Below are 23,683 nucleotides of genomic sequence, written 5' to 3' on the forward strand. Positions count from 1 at the left end.
TTTTTTACTGAACATATACCAACAAAGGAAAGTATAGAGGGTAAAGAAAAAGGAGTAGTAACTGTATAATAAGGTCAAGCTAATTCAAAGTTAAATTGTAGCAGTAAGATTTATTATCGAGCAAAGATGATGAATCCTTTGATCCTGTTCCTTCCATCTCCGTCCTCAAATCCGACCATCATTGCCTTTTTTTTTTATTTAAAAAATCCTCACGCAAACACAAAAGTAACATAGAAAAATAAAGACTAAAGGAGTTACCTTTATTCGACGCCATGGATAACCGAAAAGGAAACTTTGCCCCTCAAATCTCCTTGAAGGCAACTTAAATGTTTTAGTTCTGCAAGACAAGGGCACCAACAACTTTAAATGATAGGTAAGATACCTCTGCTTGAGAGGTGGAGGTACTGGCCGACTCTAGGTTTTAAACTGAGGGAGAAAGAGCACCTTTTAAAGGAACACGATCAAACACGAAGACGCGATCGAATTGGACCACCAAAGACGGGAGCTGAGGCACGAAAGGGAGCAATCTGAAAACAGAAAAAGACATCAATGTTATTTGAGAAGGAAAGGGAGCAAGCAGCGCACAAAGACGAAGAAGGGAAAACTGGAGAAAAGCTCTGCGGGGGCCTTTTTTCTAAATAAATTTGGTTTGGTTGCGTTTAGAGCTCTAAAAAGGCTGCGTGTTAAACCTTTTTTGAAAAAAAGAAGAAATTGAACTGGTAGCCCTTCACCCGTGAAGCGCTACTTAGATCATACATTATTGAAAATAAATAAAAATTAACGTGACCGATAGCACTTCACCTATGAAGGGCTACCAGAAGGCACTGAAACATTTCTTCTTATTAACTGACCTTCTAAAGAAACTGCACACTGAAATAGCAGAAGGCACTGAAATCATTAGTTGATTCTATTCTATTATCAGCAAAAGTCTAACCAAACCTGAAAGAGGAAATGTGTCAATGATTATGACGGATTCCTTGCCCAGCCCCAAAAAAAAAAAATCAAGAAGAAAAAGAAATGCACACGCCATGCTCTGATTGTTGATCACCAGCAGATTTAACCGTTTCTTCAGGTTCCGCCATAATTAGAATGAGCTGCCGAGATTTCAGTCCACCACTTTCGCCGCAGAAACGTTCTGAGCTAACGAATGACATGGATGGGTTCAGGACAAAGGCGGGGCTTCAGAGAATGAGAAAGACGAAAATAGGGAGATTCTGGTTGGCCGGGCAATGTCCATCAGGGTGAGAGGTAGGAGGAAGGGATTCAATTTAGTGATGGAGGAGAAAATTTTGGGTTTAGATGATCCGGAAACCCTGGCAGCTGCCGGCAAATCCTTATGAAACTCCGGCGTTCTCAGGACAATGGTAGAGCCAGCCAAGCAAACTTTCTGACCTGCGTTTTGACTTTCAGAAACCAATAAATGGCTGCCGCATGCTAACAGTATCCTCGTCAGCGTAATATGTTCCGTTTCCGTTATCCACATGGTTCATTCAAATCCTGGGATTGGCTGCTACTACTACTGTTGTTGTTCTTTTTATTTTGCCAGAGATTTTGGGACTATCTAGATACTACAAGTATAAAATTGTAAATATCAAGCTTTTAAATTATAAAAACGTATTTTAAAATCAAATTAATTGTTCCCCGGATTTACATTTTTTTTTAATTCCAGTGACAGTTAAAATTAGTTGGCAACAGTCAGTTTGTAGATGTTATTTAAGTGAGAAAACCATTATACATACTCTTAAATCTTAACCGATACTAATTTTAATTCCAGAATATTTTTCATTTTTAAATTTAACAACAAATCTTAAATCAAGCCATAATTTTCCCAAGTCGTGCATTGAACCTAACCAGCAACTACAAAACTAGTTTTTCAAAAAAAAATTATGATTAAAGAGATATTTTCTTGATGTTTTACGCATTTGGGAGAAAAACATTGCAGACGGATGGTGTTCATTTCACCACGTTCTAATTGGGATAACCACAGAACAGCATCTGATCCAAGTATCCAACCAATTCAATCTGCGTATGGGCAAGTCAAGATAAGATAGAACGAGATTTTTGAGCTTGACGAAATGTAAATGCAAAAGGATTCAAAAGTTACAAGAGTGGACAATTTTATGCAGAGAAAATGACCTTCCACTTGTATCAGTTTTATTGAGTATTGCAGCAACACCGTGTACGTTCTGGATTCTTCTAACCAGATTCAGCAATCTCTAACGTGATGGCACATTTCTAGTCCCTCAAGTTACAGAACACTAACAGTCACCCGTATAATGAACGAAAATGGTTGGGTTACATTGACTAATATATTGTGCCATGCAAAAGGAAAACCTAAATCCCCATAAAAGGATTGAGTCTGTTCAGGTTACAAAGGCACACTGCCACAGGATAAATAGTCAAAAACCCAGTTCATATACCTTTCGATTTGTTAATCACATTTCTACACAAGAGAGTTCTTTTGAATATCTAGCAAGATGCTGTCAAGATAGTTGTTTCCAAAATTAGTGAGCATTGTTGAACCTTTTTTCTCTTCTTCTACTTCCAAGAGGTCGTCGATATTTTCTTTCACATTCAAGGTCTCTTCTCTAATTGAAATTCATCACTCATGATTTTTTATCTTGATATCCTATATGTGTGTGACTGTGTCATGCAAATCAAAATTGATGAATTGCATTATATATATAGTTATATCTTGATAAAATAAAAAAGTCAGAAAATTCATTTAAATTTTATAAGGTTAAAATAGTTAATCTTTTATTAGAACAAAATAAGGTATCATTAAAACTCCTCCCTCCCTTCCCCTCCAATCCATTCAAACAAGAGATCATTAAAATGCCTTCCCTCCCTTCTCCCTCCCTACCCTGCCCCTTGTAGCTACCCTCCCCTTTCCTTCCCTCCCTTTCTCTTGATTAAAATCCCTCCCCTCCCCTTCCTTCTGTTAAGCCAAACATAGCGTCAGATCCCTTAATAACAGAAATAAGATCGTAATTTCATGTTACTCCAATAAATGTAGAAAATATCACAAATAATAAATCAAACTAAGAGTTTGAGAATATACATCCAAGATGACTTTTTATATAGTGCCACTACATTTTCCACGCCTCGCTCATGAAAATTGATATTTTGCTAACATCAGTATCTCTTTCCACTGAACTTTAGCCAAGTGTCTTATACTCTATATGATCTTCGCAATAATTTCACTGACTTGATGAATGTCCACCTGCTCTCCTATAGAGAGATCGCAGTGTGTGTGTGTGTGTGTGTGTGTGTATAATGGTAGTTTCAATGCATGCCATCACCATCAAAATCCAGTTCAATCTAGCTTAGCATCCCTCAGCGAAACAGAAATCCATGGAATCCCAAAACCAAGACCAATATTCAGCATCAAAGCTCCTTCATGCTCAAACCCACATATGGAACCACATCTTCAGCTTCATAAACTCAATGTCCCTCAAATCTGCAATAGATTTGAATATTCCAGATACCATTCACAAGCATGGCAGACCCATGCCTCTTTCTCTTCTCATCTCTTCCCTTCAAATCCATCCTTCCAAAACTCGCAATATCTATCGCTTAATGCGAATCCTCACCCATTCTGGCTTCTTCTGTCTCCAGAAACTTCCTGATGAAGCAGAAGAAGGCTATGTCCTTACGGATGCATCGATCCTTCTTTTGAAGGACAATCCCTTAAGCGTCACCCCTTTCTTGCTTGCCATGTTGGATCCCATCCTAACCAAGCCCTGGTATGAGGTGGCCAATTGGTTCCAGAACGACGATCCGACACCGTTTAATACGGCACATGGAAAGACGCTTTGGGAGTATGCCGGGGTTGAACCAAAGCTTAATCATTTTTTCAATGAGGCTATGGCTAGTGATGCCAGATTGGTGACCAGTGTGGTCATCGAGAAGTGTAAGGGTGTGTTTAAGGGATTAGAGTCATTAGTTGATGTCGGGGGTGGTACTGGGACAGTGGCTAAGGCCATTGCTAAAGCATTTCCGGAAATACAATGTACTGTGTTCGATCTCCCACACGTTGTCGATGGCCTCCAAGATAGTGGGAACCTCAAGTTTGTGGGAGGAGACATGTTCGAGGCCATTCCTCCTTCTGATGGCATACTATTCAAGGTTTGTTATTTCTCAGAATGAATTAACCAGTTAATTATTATTTGAAACTTGTGTGTCTAATAATAGTTTCTTTTTGAATGCCTAACAGTCGATTCTACATGATTGGAACGATGAGGAATGTGTGAAGATACTAACGAAGAGCAAGGAGGCAATTAGAAGCAAAGGGAAAGGAGGGAAGGTGATTATAATAGACATGATCATGGAGAATTCTAAGGGAGATATTGGTGATGAATGGGTTGAAACACAACTGTTCTCTGATATGTTGATGATGGTTTTGGTGACTGGAAAAGAGAGGAATGAGAAAGAGTGGGCCAAGTTGATCTTCTCTGCTGGTTTTAGTGACTATAAGATTACTCCAGTTTTAGGACTAAGATCTCTCATTCAGGCTTTTCCCTGATGAATCATATATATATATATATGATGTAGAAGAGAAATTAAAGTTAGCTCTTCGGTATTGATATTTGTGTTAATTTAGTACTCATGTTTGTTATCTAGCATGTTATGTTGCAACAGTAATAATATCGTGGTGGAGTTGAGAAATTTTATTGTGATTAGTATTACTTAATTATAAAACATTTACAAAGTTCATTGAATAGATAACTTGGGTACTCCTAGTTAATCGTGGATAATGAATCTGTGAAATTTTAACAGGTCTATTGAATAGATACAACAACTTGTAGCCTTCATAGTATATAGTCAATAATGTTTTTTAAATCACAATGCTAAATGCATAATAAGTGTTTTGTAAATCAATTATTCCTCCAGTCTTAAATATGAGTCAATTATAATTCTAAATATAAAATTTGAATCTATTTTATATCTTATATTTATGAATTTTAATTTTTTCAAATTAACATGCTTAAATTATAAATTGACGCATAATTTAATAATACGTAGAAGTGTATATTTTGAGAAGATTGCGTTAAAGGAGTAACTAATAAGTTCATACAATAATGTTACCATGGCCAGTGTTCGATGATGCATAATCCAATTCAACGTGGGGAAGAGAAACAACATCTTTACATAAATTTGGGAAGGCGATCCGCGGCGAAGGGAGGATTCAAGTTATTGTATTATAACTACTGGTATTATTAAGAAAATGTTCGATTTGAATAACATTTTAAGCTTTCAACAAGTTGGATTAGTAACAACCATGTTTTTAAACAATTGTGAAACTGAATTGTAAATATAATTCAAACAATTGTAAATAATAATTTTAGTTGTAAAATTAAAGCTGCATGTAAAATCTAAAAATCTTATTGATAATTAAAATTTCTAATTTATGGTTATTTGAATCGAAATTTCTATCACAGTTTTGAAAAATACTGTTTGAAAGAAAATAACCTCCTAACTTCTATCATTTTTTTGGCCGCAAATCTTCCTTCATCGTCCTTTGTGAATTAAAAGATAATTTGAATACTCCATGCAATCTGATGATGCACATCAGAGCAACATCTGCCGCACAAGTCACATGACATAGATATGTGACATTACCAGTTTTGTTTTTTTCCCACTGAATGAATCATTAGATATTTAGATTAGAAGCCATGATTAGGGATAATCTTTTTGGAGAGAAGCAATTTTGGAGTGACTTGGGCAAACGGGTGGAATTTGGGAATGTGAAGGAGATTTTATTTTGATAAAAAATCATAGATAGATCAAGATCACTGTAAAAAAAAATGATAATGATAATGATAATTTGTCCGAATTCGGAAACTTGCACACAAGTTTCAAGGACCTGCACTGTCAGGATGGAAAAGGGAGGGGGTGAAGGAGAAAGAATTTCTCTCAAAAGAATGATGTGCAAAAATGTCTTTATTAATAAATAATATTATCTTCGATTCTAATTACAAGATCTTGTTTATAATTTACAAAACAAAGTCTTATAATTAAAACTAGAAGTAGTATAACTTTGGACACAAAAAAATAATGTAATGCAATTATAAATCCTAAAAGATGATTCGTAAATATTAAATAATTGAATTATAAATTTTAGGAGATCAGGTACAAATTAGGAGAAATTGTAAAAAAAGACCTTGGAATTGCAAAAACACAGATAAGGACCCTTGACAACTTCACTTTGGGTTTTGACAATTTCATGACATATTATTATTGTCAAAAGCTTTAGTGAAGTTATCAAGGGTCCCTATCTGCGTTTTGGCAATTCCAAACTCTTTTTTTACAATTTTCCCTATAAATTATCTAAAAATAATTTATCATACGAAATTAAGCTGTAAGTTTCACGAAATGAGTTATAAATTAATTAAGTTGTATCTATCTACTACCTACTAAAAAACATGATGAGGCATCCTTCACCACAAAAAAAACATGATGAGGTAAGAAACTGACTTTTTTTTTCCTTCTAATTAATCTCCTTGCAAGTGGTTATACACAAGATGACAAAAAAATATTACGTACAATTTATTTGGGATTGTGGATAATTTAAAAAATGAGACCATAAAATTTCAGATAATCTTATTATCCACCTTCTGTTCAAACATGTGCTGAATTTTAATTTTTATTTTATCATGAAAACAACATGTCTCCAAAAAAATCAAGAAAGAGAGGAAGAAAATTAAGGTTAAATTGTCAGCATGGTCGTGATAGTGGGCTATGTACGTAACTTTTTCTTCAGTCCCCGTCTTCGTTGGGTCGCAATAGCAAATATAATACTACGTCATCTTTTTATAATATAAGATTTGGTTAACTAAGTTGAATAAATTAAAAAAATTAGTTATTTATAATAAATAAATATTTTTTTAAATATCCTTGCTAATTAAGTGTATTAGCTATAATTACTATTATTAAAATTACTAGCTTAGAAAAAATGAATAAATATGAGTAATAAAGTAAATTAGAGTCTTATATTTAGAATTAAAATAAAAGTAAAATCAATTGTCATATTAATATTAAAAACGGGAGGTAGCATAAAATTCATGAGGAGTTGAGGACCCAATTTCTTGCTGTTATTTTGTTTTGTGTTCATTTCTATTTTTCCCGACTACTTTTTTTATAATACAAATTAAATTAAAAGAAAACTCCAATATCTCTGATCCTATTGATCTCTGTTTATTTTCCTTCCAAAGCCACCCACTTTCCACCCACTTTCCACCCACGAGATTATGATAATACAATCAAGATGTAACACTGAGCAGCGTAATTAGGATTCGGATGCCAAGAATTTTAAGATTGAAAAATATATATATATATGAATAATATAATTTTTAAGAGACATATGTACAACAATAACAAACCTTATATATCCTAGTAAATAAGATTAATTACATTGCACTGTACTATTGTGTTTTATTACTAATGAGTTCTTTTAATATAATATTAATCAAACTGTCTTGTTGAATAACTTCATTAAACAGTTTTATTATCTGTTTTGTATCTGTTTCAAAAGATACACTTAGTATTATTTGATTTATCATTTTCATATGAATCTTATCTTTTTAACTATGAATATGCATTCATTTCAACATCTATCTGTATTTTTGGTATTTCACCTTTATACTTTTATTATCCCTTAAAAACTCAATATTTAGTAGGATCATCGGTTTTGTAATCATTCAATAAAACTTTTAAGTTTCTTAACACAAAAAATATACAACAGTTACATAAAAACTCATTACACAGACACACACGAGATCCTCGTGCGATGGAGTTGCTGCATGACAACTCTGACCATATCTTTTGCAAGATAATGATGAAACGGACTTAGCACAATGATGGAGGTTTATATTCTAAAAAATCCACCCAATTTTCTATTGAAGTATTCTTCGGCATTGCCTTGTTTTTCAAAAAAGGCTGGTAACACGTGACGTGAGACATAACATTTAGGTGGAAAAAATTATTTTCTTTTTTTTATGAAAAAAAAAGAGAAGTACAAGTAAAATGTTTTGCATCTTCGGGATTAGTACTTTTAACAAATAAGTTGTTGTTGTTGTTCTTAGTAAAAAAAAATTCTATGCGCAGATATCCTCTTATTTAAGACACTAAATATAGGCATCTCTTTCAATAAAAATTCAATCCTTTGATTCATCACGTTATGAACAACTAGCTTTTTTTATTAGACCTAATCCTGTTAGTATTAATAAAAAATTTGTTAAAAGACAAAATATTATAATGAATTCAAGAGATAATGAATTTGGGCCACATAAGAGGGTTATGCCCTAACCAATACCTCTAAGCTTCTTCAGTATGACACTCTCGATGCTTCTTCTGCTAAATCCAATTCTGATGAAGCCATTTTATTCACTGTCTTCCCAGTTCCAAAATGATGATCCCACGCCTTTCAACACATTGCCTGTGATGGTTTTCTAGGAATATGCAGGCCATGATCCTAAACTCAATCAAATGTGTTCACTTATGTCCGGCCAGCGATACACTATCACTTAAGCGGTAGAGCTTAAAATAGAGGAGTCAGGTAGCACTTTTTTAAAGAAGTGTTACAGTTTAAACTCTTTTTAATAAGAAGTTAAAATAGCGGTAGCGTGTATATCTCATACTTGTCATCCTTTGGTAGCATTTATGAGGTATGAGCGCTACCTGGTGTTCTAGTTTAATTTTTAAAAAAATATTAACATTAGGTGGCACTTATTCCAAAATAAACGAAACCATGATATTGTTTTTATCTAAAAAAAATCATTTTAGCGCTAGTGCTGTACCATGATTTTTACATAATTTTTTTAATATGACTACATGGCTCCACATTTACAAAATACATGTGTGAAAAAGATGAGGAATTCTCTAAAAAGTCTTAATAATAGGAGGCTGGTGCACCATACAAGAAAAAAGCTTGGAAAAAAAAAGGAAAACAAAATATATGTAAATATAAAGTATATTAGGGGTTAGAACATGTTCTAGGAGGTTTTTTTTTTTTTTGACCAGAATGTTCTAGGAGGTTAAGAACTTACTAAATGCAGAGATTGCAAGCTACAATAAGAACATGTTCCTATAAATAAAAACTTCATATGAATATGCATCAAATAACTAACAACCACCTTTCCTCAATTTAAAATAGAAAGGTCATACATGATTTAGACAAATATATCAGAACATACATACAAATATATACAATAAGATGCAAAGAGACGTTTAGAATCTAACTTCTTGTGAAGTTAGACCATTCGCACATGCCAGAAGCTACTGAAGAGGAGAGATGTAAGCACACAATAAAATGTGGTAATGTTTAGCAGGTTTAAAATTCTTTCTTACACAAAATTAGAGGAAAAGATCACGAAAACTAATGAGGAACGCCAAACATATATTTTAAAAACACTGCCCAAGAACCCTATATTTTCATGCCATGGGTATTGGAGTGAAACACTTCATGAATACTTTGAAAACTTCAGATCTTGCAAGTGACTCGGCATATTATATAAGATTTGAAAGAAAGAAACCACAGCCGTTCAATTATGTTGCAAAATTTCAAAGATAGAGACTTGGATCAATATTGTAACTTTGAAGAATGTCAAAAATCAAGTTCGGTTACTCCCCTTAAAATCCCAATCTCCACGCACGTTTGAACCCCATGAACAGATTTATAACCCCCAGTTTCACAATTTTTAATTTTTTACTGAACTTATGCCAACAAAGAAAAGTATAGAGGGTAAAGAAAAAGAAACAGTAACTGTATGATAACGTCAAGCTAATTCAAAGTTAAATTGTAGCACTAAGATTTATTATCGAGCAAAGATGATGAATCCTTTGATGCTGTTCCTTCCATCTCCGTCCTCAAATCCGACCATCATTGCCTTATTTTTTTTAATTTAAAAAATCCTCACGCAAATACAAAAGAAACATAGAAAAATAAAGACCAAAGGAGTTACCTTTATTCGACGCCATGGACAACCGAAAAAGAAACTTTGCCCGTCAAATCTCCTTGAAGGCAACTTAGATGTTTTAGTTCTGTAAGACAAGGGCACCAACAACTTTAAATGATAGGGAAGATACCTCTGCTTGAGAGCTGGAGGTACTGGCCGACTCTAGGGTTTAAACTGAGGGAGAAAGAGCACCTTTTAAAGGAACACGATTAAACACGAAGACGCGATCGAATTGGACCACCAAAGACGGGAGCTGAGGCACGATAGCATGACGGTGACAGGAATGCAAGCTGAAAACAGAAAAAGACATCAATGTTATTTGAGAAGGAAAGGGAGCAAGCAGCGCACAAAGACGAAGAAGGGAAAACTGGAGAAAAGCTCTGCGGGGGCCTTTTTCTAAATAAATTTGGTTTGGTTGCGTTTAGAGCTCTAAAAAGGCTGCGTGTTAAACCTTTTTTTAAAAAAAGAAGAAATTGAACTGGTAGCCCTTCACCTGTGAAGCGCTACTTAGATCATACATTATTGAAAATAAATAAAAATTAACGTGACCGATAGCACTTCACCTATGAAGGGCTACCAGAAGGCACTGAAACATTTCTTCTTATTAACTGACCTTCTAAAGAAACTGCACACTGAAATAGCAGAAGGCACTGAAATCATTAGTTGATTCTATTCTATTATCAGCAAAAGTCTAACCAAACCTGAAAGAGGAAATGTGTCAATGATTATGACGGATTCCTTGCCCAGCCCCAAAAAAAAAAATCAAGAAGAAAAAGAAATGCACACGCCATGCTCTGATTGTTGATCACCAGCAGATTTAACCGTTTCTTCAGGTTCCGCCATAGTTAGAATAAGCTGCCGAGATTTCAGTCCACCACTTTCGCCGCAGAAACGTTCTGAGCTAACGAATGACATGGATGGGTTCAGGACAAAGTCGGGGCTTCAGAGAATGAGAAAGACGAAAATAGGGAGATTCTGGTTGGCTGGGCAATGTCCATCAGGGTGAGAGGTAGGAGGAAGGGATTCAATTTAGTGATGGAGGAGCAAATTTTGGGTTTAGATGATCCAGAAACCCTGGCAGCTGCCGGCAATTCCTAATGAAACTCCGGCGTTCCCAGGGCAATGGTAGAGCCAGCCAAGCAAACTTTCTGACCTGCGTTTTGACTTTCAGAAACCAATAAATGGCTGCCACATGTTAACAGTATCCTCGTCGGCGTAATATGTTCCGTTTCCGTTATCCACATGGTTCATTGAAATCCTGGGATTGGCTGCTACTACTACTGTTGTTGTTCTTTTTATTTTGCCAGAGATTTTGGGACTATCTACATACTACAAGTATAAAATTGTAAATATCAGCCGACAAGCTTTTAAATTATAAAAACGTATTTTAAAATCAAATTAATTGTTCCCCGGATTTACATTTTTTTTTAATTCCAGTGACGGTTAAAATTAGTTGCTAACAGTCAGTTTGTAGATGTTATTTAAGTGAGAGAACCATTATACATACTCTTGAATCTTAACCGATATTAATTTGAATTCCAGAATATTTTTCATTTTTAAATTTAACAACAAATCTTAAATCAAGCCATAATTTTCCCAAGTCGTGCATTGAACCTAACCAGAAAACTAGTTTTTCAAAAAAAATTTATGATTAAAAAGATATTTTCTTGATGTTTTACCCATTTGGGAGAAAAACATTACAGACGGATGGTGTTCATTTCATCACGTTCTAATTGTGATAACCACAGAACAACATCTGATCCAAGTACCCAACCAATTCAATCTGCGTATGGGCAAGTCAAGATAAGATAGAACGAGACTTTTGAGCATTACGAAATGTAAATGCAAAAGGATTCAAGTAGTTATAAGAGTGGACAAGTTTATGCAGAGAAAATGACCTTCCACTTGTATCAGTTTTATTGAGTATTGCAGCAACACCGTGTACGTTCTGGATTCTTCTAACCAGATTCAGCAATCTCTAATGTGATGGCACATTTCTAGTCCATAAAGTTACAGAACACTAACAGTCACCCGTATAAGGAACGAAAATGGTTGGGTTACATTGACTAACATATTGTGCCATGCAAAAGGAAAACCTGAATCCCCATAAAAGGATTGAGTCTGTTCGGGTTACAAAGGCACACTGCCACAGGATAAATAGTCAAAACCGAGTTCAGATAGTATTAGAGTAATAAAAAAGAATGTAAGTGGATTCTATAGCGCATTGGCACGAGGTTAAACACAAAGTGAGAAAAGCAATTGCGTGACACAGCTTCTTTCTCAGTACAAACTCTGACGTTAGTGGTTGAAAAGTCGACAGCTGGTCAGCTTCCATCTTCATTCAATTGAACTGGAACCGCTATTTTGTGATGTTAATTCCAGAGGACCCATCTGTCTTGCAAACTGACAAGTGTATCTTCGTCCTCGGGAAAGAATTCCGTTTCGCAACCATTCTGAACAGAGACATTTAATCAAATCATGAACATATTCAGTAAATCATTTTTATACATAAAGGAAGTAAATGAACATGAATGTTCGGTTTCATGTAATTCATTGTCATTAAAAAAAAAAAAAAAGGTGACAGAACATAGCAATTAAAAACCATTAGAACAGAAACAAAAGCATGACATTACATGGTCATCGGCTTTTCTCATTCCGTGAGTAACCAACGGATGGCCAAAGTGAAGCATCGAATCTGACAAGTTAACATTCAGGTCAAGCTTAAAATAACATCAAGCCAAGTCAGTTCCACAAATTATGAACCATAAATGGCAAGAACTATTTTTTGTGCGTGTGTGTGTTTTTGTTTTTTTTTTTTTTTGGGGGGGGGGGTTGTTAAATAAGAGATAAATAAGTTAATGATCAATAGCAGAGCAACAGAAAATTTGTATATGGTACCGCCTAATCTGCATGTCAATTAAAATTTATAGGTTATTGCCACACCCAACTCTCACTGAATATTGAGAGGGCAAATATAACTGCATAAATTACTGCTTTGAATTATCTTCATTTATCACGACAACAAATTATTCGACCAAAAGGCCAGGACCAACCTTGGGGGATTCCAAACATGCAAAAATTCATTATATTGAGATTTGATAAAGCAATGCCACTAGAAATACTAACTAGATTATTAAGAAATTTAGCAAGAAGCGTATCCACGCTGCTGAAGGCCTACGAGGTTATTCATTTATTGCTCTTCAAAAAAGTCAAGGAGATTTACAGTTAGATTTAGGAATTGTCTTAGTCTCCTACATAAATGCTAAGGCTCAAATAGATAAATGAGCAATCCTGAAACCTACATTTTTTTTCTCAAGCACATCTATCTATTAAGTGTTGACTGCCCATAAAACAAGCAAATTCTAAAGTTCTCACCTCTATGCTCCAAGTTACATATACATTTCAAGAATCAAACAAACGCTTGATCCAATACACTTCCCAAACAAACGATTGCATATCGATGTCAAGTTAAAATTCAGACAGGACAAAACACGAAAAATATCAATCCTATCATAGAATAGATAGACCACCCATCTACAGCTAAAAGGCGGATCGTGAAGACAAACATACCATCCACTCGAACCAGGTCGACTTCCACTAGATGTTGGTCGTCTCATCGTCCCCGTATCGAATGCGTCGCCCCCCCTCATTCTTTCGTATCCACCCGACTTGGGCCGCGCATCTTCCGCATACCGACCGCGCAATCCAGCATGCCCTTGCTGCCTAGACCGAACCACATCGGGACCAATCTTTTCCTCCTTCGACACAAATCCTGGCCGAAGATGCGGCGGCACGAACTTTCCAGGTTTCGGCGATACCAGGGGCGATGGTATGTCCGCGTCTTTCTCACAATTTACGATAGGGGATGAAAGAGACGACCCTGTTCCAGTGCGACCCAATGGGCGAAGTGAGATCTCATTCGTATCTGATCCGGGCTGGGACTGGGGCTGATCTGGGGCTTGTTGAGTTAGCTTCGGTTGTTGATGTTGATGTTGATGTTGATGTGAATTGAATTGAAGGCGAAGGGTGTGCTGGGGGGGTGACAGGTTTGGGTGTGGGTCGGGTTAGAACCAGCATACGGCCATGAGGCTTGTTGGGCGAAGAAACTGCAGAATATGAGGCAGCAGAAGATGAAGAAGATGCAGGGGATGAGATCTTCCCAGAGTTAGTGCCAGGACTGGTAGTGGTGGTTTTCTCGTAAACATGATTGAAGTTAATAGAGGCGTACTTGTTTTTGGCCGCCATTAACCACCACCACCGCCACCACTTTTTAAGGGTAAAGAGGAAGCAAAGAGAGAGACTTGAGGAAGCGAATTCGAAGGATCTGAATTATTCAGACTCTCTCTGTTTCCTGTTCGTTCCGGTGCAGGAAAGAAGTGGAAGGGAAGAGAGAGGCCAACAATTGGGCCGATGTAAATAATACAAGCCCAAAATACGAGTTTTCAAAGAATTTGGGCCTAGACTGATCTCTTTATGGATCTTCTCGGGTGTCGGCCCATATGTGTGGATACGTGAAGTTTGAACTCTGAAACCATGCTGGCATTGCTCGCCTGTAGGCCACAACAGAAGTTCTCTTTTCCTCCGTTCCCCTGGAAAAGTAAACTCAAAACTCTTTTTATTTTATTTTTTAAATTTATAATGCATATATAATGATCAATTAATGGATACTTATAAAAGTGTGGCATTGCTCGATCCCTTTATGATACAAAAGAAACAACAATACGCCACCCTTAATTTTATAGTGACCATACATCTCCAAAAAAAAATCCAGGGGAAAAAATATAATTTTAGTCCTTTAATTTTATAACTACCAAATTTCATGAAAGTTTGTTCCAACAGATTAGTGTATATAAAGCCATAGTTGAATGTAAAAGCTTTATATGTATTATAATAAGCGTTAAGAATATAATGATGGAATTTGAAAAGTCTTGCACGATTATATATTATTGAGTGGCTGTCCACTGTGTGGGGGAAAAAAAGGATATAGTATAATACTATCTCCTGGTATTTAATATAAGAACTAGTTGACTAATTCGAGTAGATTAAAAAAACTAGTTAAGTTAGTTATTTATAATAAATAGGTGCTGTCTTTTCTAAAATATCGTTATTAATCAAATGTATTTGTTAGAATTATCATTATTATAAGAACTACCTTAGAAAAAATGGATAAATATGATAGACAAAGTTAATTAAAGTCTTATATTTAGGACTAAAATAAAAGTTAAATAAGCTTTTATATGAAAGAGCGGAAGTAATATTTCAACAAGTGAATCAGAGACAGGTCTAACGATACTTAATTAATTACGATGATTTTAATAATTGAGTGGGTAACATTATCTCTCCACATGGTATGCAGTATTTGCCAGCCTGCCAAACCAACATTTTATACCATTGTTTTTTGTCCAAACCCTCCCAACTTGACCATAACGTTACACCAAATGCCCAGATTCAGACACTGCAAATTGGTTGGACTTTTATGCCTCTAATAATAATAATGATGATGATATTTCTCCTCAATTCTCAGCTCATCTCTCTTAACTAAGATCAAATATATGCAATTACTCTCTCGTGTTCATACCAAGTTTTCAACTTTAAAAAAAATATCATACAATTTGGAAAGGGCTTGACTTCATCATCTCTGCATATTACAGCTAAGCACCACATACAACGGTACATATTTCAGCATCCTTGTTCAGAATTCACCTTTGTAGTTCTTCAGTTATCTTGTTAACATTTGTAAAGCTTCCGAAATTTCGAAACTATTTCACTTGTGTGTGTGTGTGTGTGAGAGAGAGAGAGAGAGAGTAAATTTACATTTAACTCCTACCTAAAACTCGCAGTGATCACAAGTTCACAGCACATAACTATACTCCCAGTAATAATAAGAGTCAACTTATGGTTTGTTTCATTTTTATCAGGTAAACTGCTCGATGAAACTACATTTCACTGCGCTCACAACTATCCACTAGATATTATGTCTCTTTCAAAAGCCAACATCTGTACAGCATTCATTTTTAATAAGCCAACTATATATATTGAGACATATATATATATATTTATATATTTTCTCTGTAGCTATTGTTAATCTGTATTTTTCCGTTGTGTCAAGAATATTTTTTTTTTCCCCTTGAAAGGCAGGAGACAGCTCATGCCAACACAGGCCTCAGCCAAGCTTTTATCCAAATAAAAAGCCTCCACCGCCTTGCACCACCACCGCACATATTTCACTCTTCTTCTTCTTTCTTCCATCACCAAACATGGCATCTTCTCTTGCACTCATTCTTCTTGCCCTCACTCCCATTCTTTTTCTCCTTACTCCTAGGGCGGAAGCTCAATCCGCGCCCGCGCCGGCTCCCGCCGGCCCCCTGAACCTCACCGCCATCCTCGACAAAGGTGGCCAATATGCCACCCTCATCCGCCTTCTCAAAGATACCCAACAGATGCAACAACTCCAATCCCAGCTCAACTCCACTTCTGAGGGCTTTACCGTCTTCGCTCCCACCGACAATGCCTTCCGCAACCTCAAGTCCGGCGCCATCAATGACCTCACTGACCAGGAGAAAGTCCAGCTCATTCTCTACCACGTTACACCCAAGTATTATTCCCTAAATGACCTTCTCACCGTTAGCAACCCCGTCAGGACCCAAGCTTCCGGCAGCAAAGGAAGCTGGGGGCTTAATTTCGCCGGCCAGGGGAACCAGGTCAATGTGTCTACCGGAGTGGTGGAGACAGCTATTAATAACGCGTTGAGGCAGAGTTTCCCTCTTGCGGTTTATCAGGTGGACTCGGTGTTGCTCCCCGAGGAGCTTTTCGGAGTTAAGTCTGGGGCTCCAGCTGCATCGCCGAAGGCGTCTAAGTCTCCGGCGACAAAGAGTGAAAGCAGCGACGACGGTTCGGCTCCGTCGTCGACTTCAGCTTCGTCGGAGGATAAGAATGGCGCAATTGGAAGGAATCTGGGCATGGGTTCGGTTGTTGGGCTTGGGTTGATTTGCATGGCTGCCCTGTTTTGAGCAAAAAGCAAGAAAGATGAAGATGGGAACTCGCGTTCTTTATTTCACGAGAATCTTTTATCTTTCATTTCCTACCGTGATTTCTTCTTCTGTTCTATTCTTCCTTCTTTTTGTATAATAAGTTCTTCCATTTGATTCCTGGGTGATTTAAAAAGGGGCTATTTTGGGGGCCTTGGCACATGTACATCTACGCCGAGCATTGGTCTTTGTATTTAATTTACTGCTTCTGTTTGTACCTGGTTTGATTATACCGCGAATATTTGGTCCCAAGTAGAAAAAAGATTCTGCAGATATCTATCGTGTTCTTCTCGTCTTCTGCTTCTGTTTCTTTACCTGCTATTGCATTCTTCTTATAAACTTTAGATGATAGTAAAGAATAAAATCGTTTATTTCAAAAAAGAAAAATGAATGGATATCATTCATGGCGTTTGTCACTAAATGATTCGTTGAATAGTTGTGAGCACTGTTAAGGGGGAAAAAAGGTAGCACAGCATCTTAATGAAATTGTGTGCGTGTGTGTGTGTGATTTTTCTTATTTTTATTTCTTTAGATTTTATAACAAAATACTTTGAAAAATTCAAAGTCAAGATCCTAAGAAGTAAGAACTAGTGCGATGACTTGTTCATTCTTTTCTTCATCTCTTATTTTATCATTAATGAAAATACCATATACATTTTTTTTTCCATCTTCTATATCTCATTTTTATGAAAAATCAATTACTTTCTCTGTACGTAACAGTAATCTTAGGAGAAAATTCTAAACAACGGGGTCCTCCAAATGCGCACTAGTTGATCCTGACACAAAACTAATTCCGCACAACGACTGGTCCATACACATGCCTAAATCTGCGATCCTGTGAAAAATATCTTCCCTTTGTGAACTGTTAATTAAATGCTTGTTGGACCTGTTCCACTACTTTGAGAGCATCGCTCTCAACCTCGATCTTCCGAAAGCCAAGTTCCCAGCAAAGTTGAAGTCCTTCAAAGACTCCCCATGCTTCTGCCATAGCAGTACCACAGTAATCTAGTCTCTTCAATTTCCATACGATGGTCCATATACTCCTTCCACTCACTTGCCGGTTTCCTTTGAGAAAATCACGCGCACTGGCAGCTGTGAAGCGTCTCGAGCAATTTAATCTCCATTTCACTTCCCCTCTTTTGTTTTTTGCTTTCTGCTGATAGGACGAACTGTAGAGAGGGCATAGGCTGAACTGTTGGTATCTTTCGTTTTGTTTAATGCATCATTTTTGGACCCAAAAAAAAAAAAAATGCATGCCATCTGAGAGGGCTATTGGCACATGTTTGTCGGTCTCCTCCGCAACGCTTAAAAGCACTTAAAAAAAATATTTTTATATAAATTAAGACATTTTTAAAAAATTAATTTAAATACTCCTGAATGTGGAAAACTAGGAGCAAGCAACTTTATGCTGAGGAGAAGGGGGTGTTTGGACTTGGTGGGTGTATCTTGGCTAATTACTGACCGGGATTGATTGTGTTTCTCCTGCACACAGGACTTCCCATGGCCTTATATTAACAAAAAAACTAAAATAGATATTTAGTCTTTTAATTTTATAGAGAGTTTTAATTTAGGTCCTTACCTTTAAAAGGTATACTTTTAGTCCTTTCACTTTTATCCTAAAATTATCTACAAAATAGAATGATATTGAAATCTTAAATGTTAATAAAATATTCTCAAATGCTAATATATTAAATTTAATTTTTAAAACAACTATGATTATTGCCCAAAAAAAATCATTATTTAAGTATAACAATTTTAGAGTTAAAAAAAATAAATGTGTGCTCGTTAAAGTTAAAGGATCAAATTGAGATATTCTGTAAGTTAAAGAATCAAATATATGCTTTAGCTTAAAAAAAATTAGCTCTTTTTTTTTTCTCATGAGATCAGTATGTTAATAATTCCTTTCCAAGGAAGATCACAGATGTCATTTTCCCCGAAAAGAGTATGAGCATATAACTGCTTTCACTTTACGTAAATTTATTTATACAAATTAGAAAAGCAGAAAAATGTGTAACTAACAAAAATAATTTTTCAATAAAATTAGAATAAGTGGAATTTACAATTAAAAATCAAATTAAAAGCGTCAATAGCAAGATTGATGACACCATAATTAATGTATAAAAAATTCGCTCGTCCAAATTTAATTGTAAGACAACACTCTTTCTTGAATATTCAGGTTTTTTGCATTTAATATTTATAAAATCTATTATTGAATTTTCTAAAATATTAAATTTGTTTCTATATTATAAAATTTAAAAAATTACTTGCGAGCTAATCTATTAATTCTATTATTAATCATCATTTAATCTTCAATAACTCACATAATTTACCTGTTTATTTTTTTTATATCTGAGCTTAATCTGCTTGAGAGAGGGGCCAATGGGCTATTAATGGGCTGAACGCCACCTGGCCCCCGTGACTCTCCTACCCTCGCCCCCTAAACCCTCTTCGCTTTTGTCGCACCCGAGTTTAAACCCTACAGGTTCAGCTTCACCGGAAGCTTTTCTTTGAGCTTTGCCGTCATATAGTTCAGAGTGCGATTTCAAGGTATCATTTCTTCCCTGCGATTTCCATGCCTTTTTTCTTAACCATTAAGCTATTTTCTGTTTGACTCTTGAGAAATTTCTTTAAATAAATCAAACATTGTGGGTTCCTTTCGTAAATTAGGTGCGTTTCCTTTGTGGACCTGCAAGATCCTTCATTCCTGTCTCTTCATTGTAGGCGAGAAACATTGTACACAGACCGGCGTTCTACATTTCCGTTTGCTTTTTCACTTTTCCCCTTCTCGATCTGTATTCTCTTCTGTGCAAGAAATGTCGGAAAAAGAATTATTGAGCGATTATTGCATATAGAAGTTGATAACTTTCTGAAAGTTTGTTTTGAAGTGTTTTTTCCTGCTGTTTTTCTTGTATTTTTATTTTTTTTCCTAGCTTCTATTTGCACATGGCATATTTCAGTGCTGTGTAAATGTAGAAATGTAGCTGGTGAAGTTGAACTAACATATCTATCTGTAAATTTCTCTTCAGCTTAGAAAATGAATTTGAAGAACATGAAAGTTCCAAACGTTCCAGGCGGTGGCGCAGCCTCCGCTCTTATTAAACTGGGGATTGTTGGTGGCCTTGGCTTGTATGCAGTTTCCAACAGTCTTTACAATGTTGAGGGAGGTCACCGAGCTATTGTTTTCAACCGTGTTGTCGGTGTTAAGGACAAGGTTGTTCAGCACTTCTAATTTATTCCATGGAAAATCCATTTATTGTTTTGCGAATTATCATCCACGTTCAATTGTTAATTTGGGCATCATTTTGTAAATTAATTCACATCCAATGCTGTTCAACACACTGAAATCTAATGTCATCCCTGCGAAATCTGAATAACCATAATGCATAATAACGGTGTCAATGTGGCTTAGAAGACAGCATTGAGATATCATTGTCCTGTTCTTTGGATCTTTTACTGTTGCTGTGATTTGATTATTTGGTATATTTCAAGGGAGCATCTGTTCTTTCCCTTTGATTTCATTTAAGTTTGGTCGTGGATAAGGTTTTCCGCGCTATTCAAGTTCTGTTCTCTATAACGTGATCAAAATGTTCTTTGACATTCAGGTTTATCCTGAAGGAACACACTTCATGATCCCATGGTTTGAAAGGCCGGTAATATATGATGTTCGTGCACGACCTCATCTGGTTGAAAGTACAACAGGAAGTCACGATCTCCAGATGGTAATTTTTTTATGTTTACTTGCAATTTGTCATGAAACTTTATCATTTATTTATTTTTTAGAACATGGCTATCTCTCTGTATGTTTTTCCTTTTAGTATTTGGCATTTAAGTATTTTGGATCTCTATAGAGAGATGTGTGTGTGTGTGTGTGTGTACAAGTAAATATAAACTTAATTTAACTTAAATTTGTTGACGAATGGAACATCACAAAGGATTCCACGACCTAGAATAGTTAAAAATTAGTTATAACTCACAAGATGACTGAATTATTAGCCCAATTCCTCTTTTGCCCTCCCTCCCTGCCCCTTTAAGGCATCTGATGCAACAACTTTACAAGCCTAATGAGACTAACTATAGTGTTGATCCGAAGTACCAATTTATCTTCTTTCTTTCTCAATTAGAAAAGAAAGGGAGGGAGGGAGGAAGAAAGTGAATGTGCTTATTGACATAGTTGCACTGTCCTGTATATAATCACGAGTTACATGATTTCTTCAATGCTACTTAAACCCTGTTCTTGTTGAGGACAACACTTTGTTTCGATATGGTGAGTTTGCCCTAGTGTTTAAAAGTTTTTATCATACTATCTGATTTTTATTGGTGGCAGATAGGCTTGCTTTTACAGAAATTTGAATTAAATAGTTGTTGCAGAGGTTTTATTTTTTGAAGAGCTTAACGAGTATAAATGTGAAACTTTTGGCTATTACATCTTGGGGAGTTTTTTTTTTTTTTTTTTGGTAAATCTGGTCTCTTGACATTTTTCAACATTTATCCTTTTTAGGGGGTTCAATGTGATTAATGACTGTTTACGCCATCCCCACCCCCAATTTGGGAGGGATTTTTCCGTCCTTTGATGATTTCTTGTGTGTGTATTAAATTTACTTGTAACTGTAATTTCTATTTTGATATGCAGGTGAAAATTGGGCTTCGTGTTCTTACTCGCCCCTTGCCTGATCAACTGCCTACAATTTATCGAACACTTGGTGAGAATTTTAATGAAAGGGTATTGCCTTCAATCATTCATGAAACTTTGAAAGCTGTTGTTGCACAATACAATGCCAGCCAGCTTATCACGCAGAGAGAGGTTAGAAGCAAAGCTTATTAGTACTACAACTCAAGTTGTTATTTGATCAATGAAGGTTATTAGTTATTAAGATGTCTGCTTCCTTTTTTGGCAGCATCTAAATGTCGTTGATAATTTGCTTCTTTTGCAACAGTAAGCCTAGTGGCCACAACAAGAGGCAATAATTGAAAAATTCTTCTGAATTCTATTCATTATTTCTCATTTCTCATTAATATTATATGATTTATATTCTTTAACCATGGTGGTGGTACTTATTACTAGAACTAGGTAAGGATGTTCCTGTTTATGTTCTTTCTAGTTCCTTGCAAGTTCATAAGATGTATGTTAGTAAGTTAATTTTGGTTTTTTCTAATGCTAGAGGGGAAAATTTTTTTGACTTGAACTTAATTTCTTTCAGGCTGTTAGTAGGGAAATTCGGAAGATCTTGACTGAGAGGGCATCCTACTTCAATATTGCCCTAGATGATGTTTCAATTACCAGCCTGACCTTTGGCAAAGAATTTACAGCAGCCATTGAAGCCAAGCAGGTGGCTGCTCAAGAAGCGGAGAGAGCTAAATTTGTTGTGGAAAAGGCTGAGCAAGACAAAAGAAGTGCTGTAATTAGAGCACAGGTGAGAAGATGTTCCAAAATTTTCAGTGATACAGCTACTCCGACCGAAAAAAAAAAAAAAACTTTCGTAAGAACTTGATCTACACTGTAAGTCGGCCACTAATTCTGCATTTTTAAATCTCCAGGGAGAAGCAAAGAGTGCTCAACTGATTGGACAAGCTATTGCCAATAATCCAGCTTTTATCACATTGAGGAAGATAGAAGCTGCAAGAGAAATTGCTCACACAATATCAAACGCAGCAAACAAGGTTTACCTCAATTCAGATGATCTGTTGCTGAATCTTCAAGAGATGAATTTGGAGCCAGTCAAAAAATGACTTGGTCGACCATGTTTAGAATGTGATGACTGAAGTGCAAAGAATTCAAGAGCGTGGAATGTGTTTGAGCCTTTTGGAACTTTTGGTAGAGGGATTGATTGATATTAACGTGTTAAGCATACACAAAATGAAAGGGATTCAGCTAGCTTAGTTACTTTTTTGGTTTAATCTTTATTTCCTTTCTATTATATTTCTCCAATTTCCTTGGAGGATATTAATTCACGAGAATGTGCTTTAAATAAATGTTTCTTGCTTCTTGCCGAACCCTCTGGCAGCTTTCTGAATTCTTCCCGGAAAATTGCTTCACTCTGTTGCAAATTAGATTCAACTTTGTTGTACGTCTCGCGTTTAAATTTATAGGTAAGAGATAGGAAGTTCGCGCGCCAATAAGAAGCTTGTTTTTCGCCAATTAAAATCTAATGATTCGAGGTTAAGTAGGATTGAAGTCATACTCTCCCACAGTCCCACGTGTAGAAGAGTTCGCATGTTATACTGTCATTGCCGTTTGAAATAAATGCTATTGTGGGCTGGCCTCCTCACAATCTGAGGATTGACCCTTTACCTTTCATTCATGTGCCCATTTACCTTTCATTCATTATTAAATAACGTTGAATTAAGTTACGTAAAATTATTAATTATATATAATATATCTCTTCATAAAAACCCTTTTATTATATATAATTAATAAGACTATTTTAATAAATAAATTATAAATTTGAGAGAGAAAATAAACTGTAAAGGGAGTTCTTGTTTGGAGAGAGATGGATTAGCCTTGAAGGAGCCCTCCTCCCCACTCCCCTTCCCCTTATCATAGAAGCAAGCAAAAGTCTCAGTGTCTCACCATGACAAGGGCCTCCTCTTCCTTACAACATAGCTTTCTAGAGCAAAGATCTAGCAACGCGTTCTAGGCACAGATCATTGGTATTGGATGCATCGTTAGGTTGTGCTGAGTAAAATCTGCTGTTTTTTCCA

At 36.0% G+C, this 23,683-nt stretch overlaps 4 protein-coding genes across 6 annotated transcripts; 3 read left to right on the plus strand and 1 right to left on the minus strand.

The window, feature by feature from the left end:
* Positions 1-342: 342 nt before the first annotated feature.
* On the plus strand, positions 343-23,017 carry LOC114762533 (prohibitin-2, mitochondrial). 2 transcript variants are annotated; one of them, XM_028952027.1, is made up of 6 exons: positions 343-360; positions 20,129-20,195; positions 20,587-20,703; positions 21,615-21,785; positions 22,183-22,395; positions 22,520-23,003. In XM_028952027.1, exons 3-6 carry the CDS (start codon positions 20,611-20,613, stop codon positions 22,709-22,711), a joined length of 669 nt encoding a protein of 222 aa, XP_028807860.1. In that variant the 5' UTR covers positions 343-360; positions 20,129-20,195; positions 20,587-20,610; the 3' UTR covers positions 22,712-23,003. The 2 variants fall into 2 exon arrangements, with proteins under 2 accessions (XP_028807860.1, XP_028807859.1); XM_028952026.1 differs by lacking the exon at positions 343-360 and adding an exon at positions 19,434-19,531 and having other exon boundaries at positions 20,011-20,195; positions 22,520-23,017.
* On the plus strand, positions 3,355-4,532 carry LOC114762531 (probable O-methyltransferase 3). Its single transcript, XM_028952024.1, has 2 exons — positions 3,355-4,128; positions 4,217-4,532. The coding sequence occupies exons 1-2, from the start codon at positions 3,355-3,357 to the stop codon at positions 4,523-4,525; spliced, it is 1,083 nt and encodes a 360-aa protein (XP_028807857.1). The 3' UTR covers positions 4,526-4,532.
* LOC114762535 (uncharacterized) lies at positions 11,816-14,603 on the minus strand. Of its 2 annotated transcripts, XM_028952029.1 has the most exons (4): positions 13,978-14,603; positions 13,527-13,946; positions 12,590-12,676; positions 11,816-12,409 (listed from the first exon to the last, which is right to left on the minus strand). In XM_028952029.1, the coding sequence occupies exons 1-3, from the start codon at positions 14,199-14,201 to the stop codon at positions 12,667-12,669; spliced, it is 654 nt and encodes a 217-aa protein (XP_028807862.1). In that variant the 5' UTR covers positions 14,202-14,603; the 3' UTR covers positions 11,816-12,409; positions 12,590-12,666. The 2 variants fall into 2 exon arrangements, 1 of the variants encoding a protein (XP_028807862.1); XR_003742259.1 differs by lacking the exon at positions 13,978-14,603 and having other exon boundaries at positions 12,590-12,651; positions 13,527-13,633.
* On the plus strand, positions 16,095-17,270 carry LOC114762534 (fasciclin-like arabinogalactan protein 13). The gene has a single exon (XM_028952028.1). The coding sequence runs from the start codon at positions 16,214-16,216 to the stop codon at positions 16,964-16,966; it is 753 nt and encodes a 250-aa protein (XP_028807861.1). The 5' UTR covers positions 16,095-16,213; the 3' UTR covers positions 16,967-17,270.
* Positions 23,018-23,683: the final 666 nt, after the last annotated feature.

This window comes from Neltuma alba, unplaced genomic scaffold (genome assembly GCF_004799145.2).
Source record: "Neltuma alba isolate B1F8T4 unplaced genomic scaffold, ASM479914v2 tig00011218_pilon, whole genome shotgun sequence".
NCBI classification, from domain to species: Eukaryota; Viridiplantae; Streptophyta; class Magnoliopsida; order Fabales; family Fabaceae; genus Neltuma; species Neltuma alba.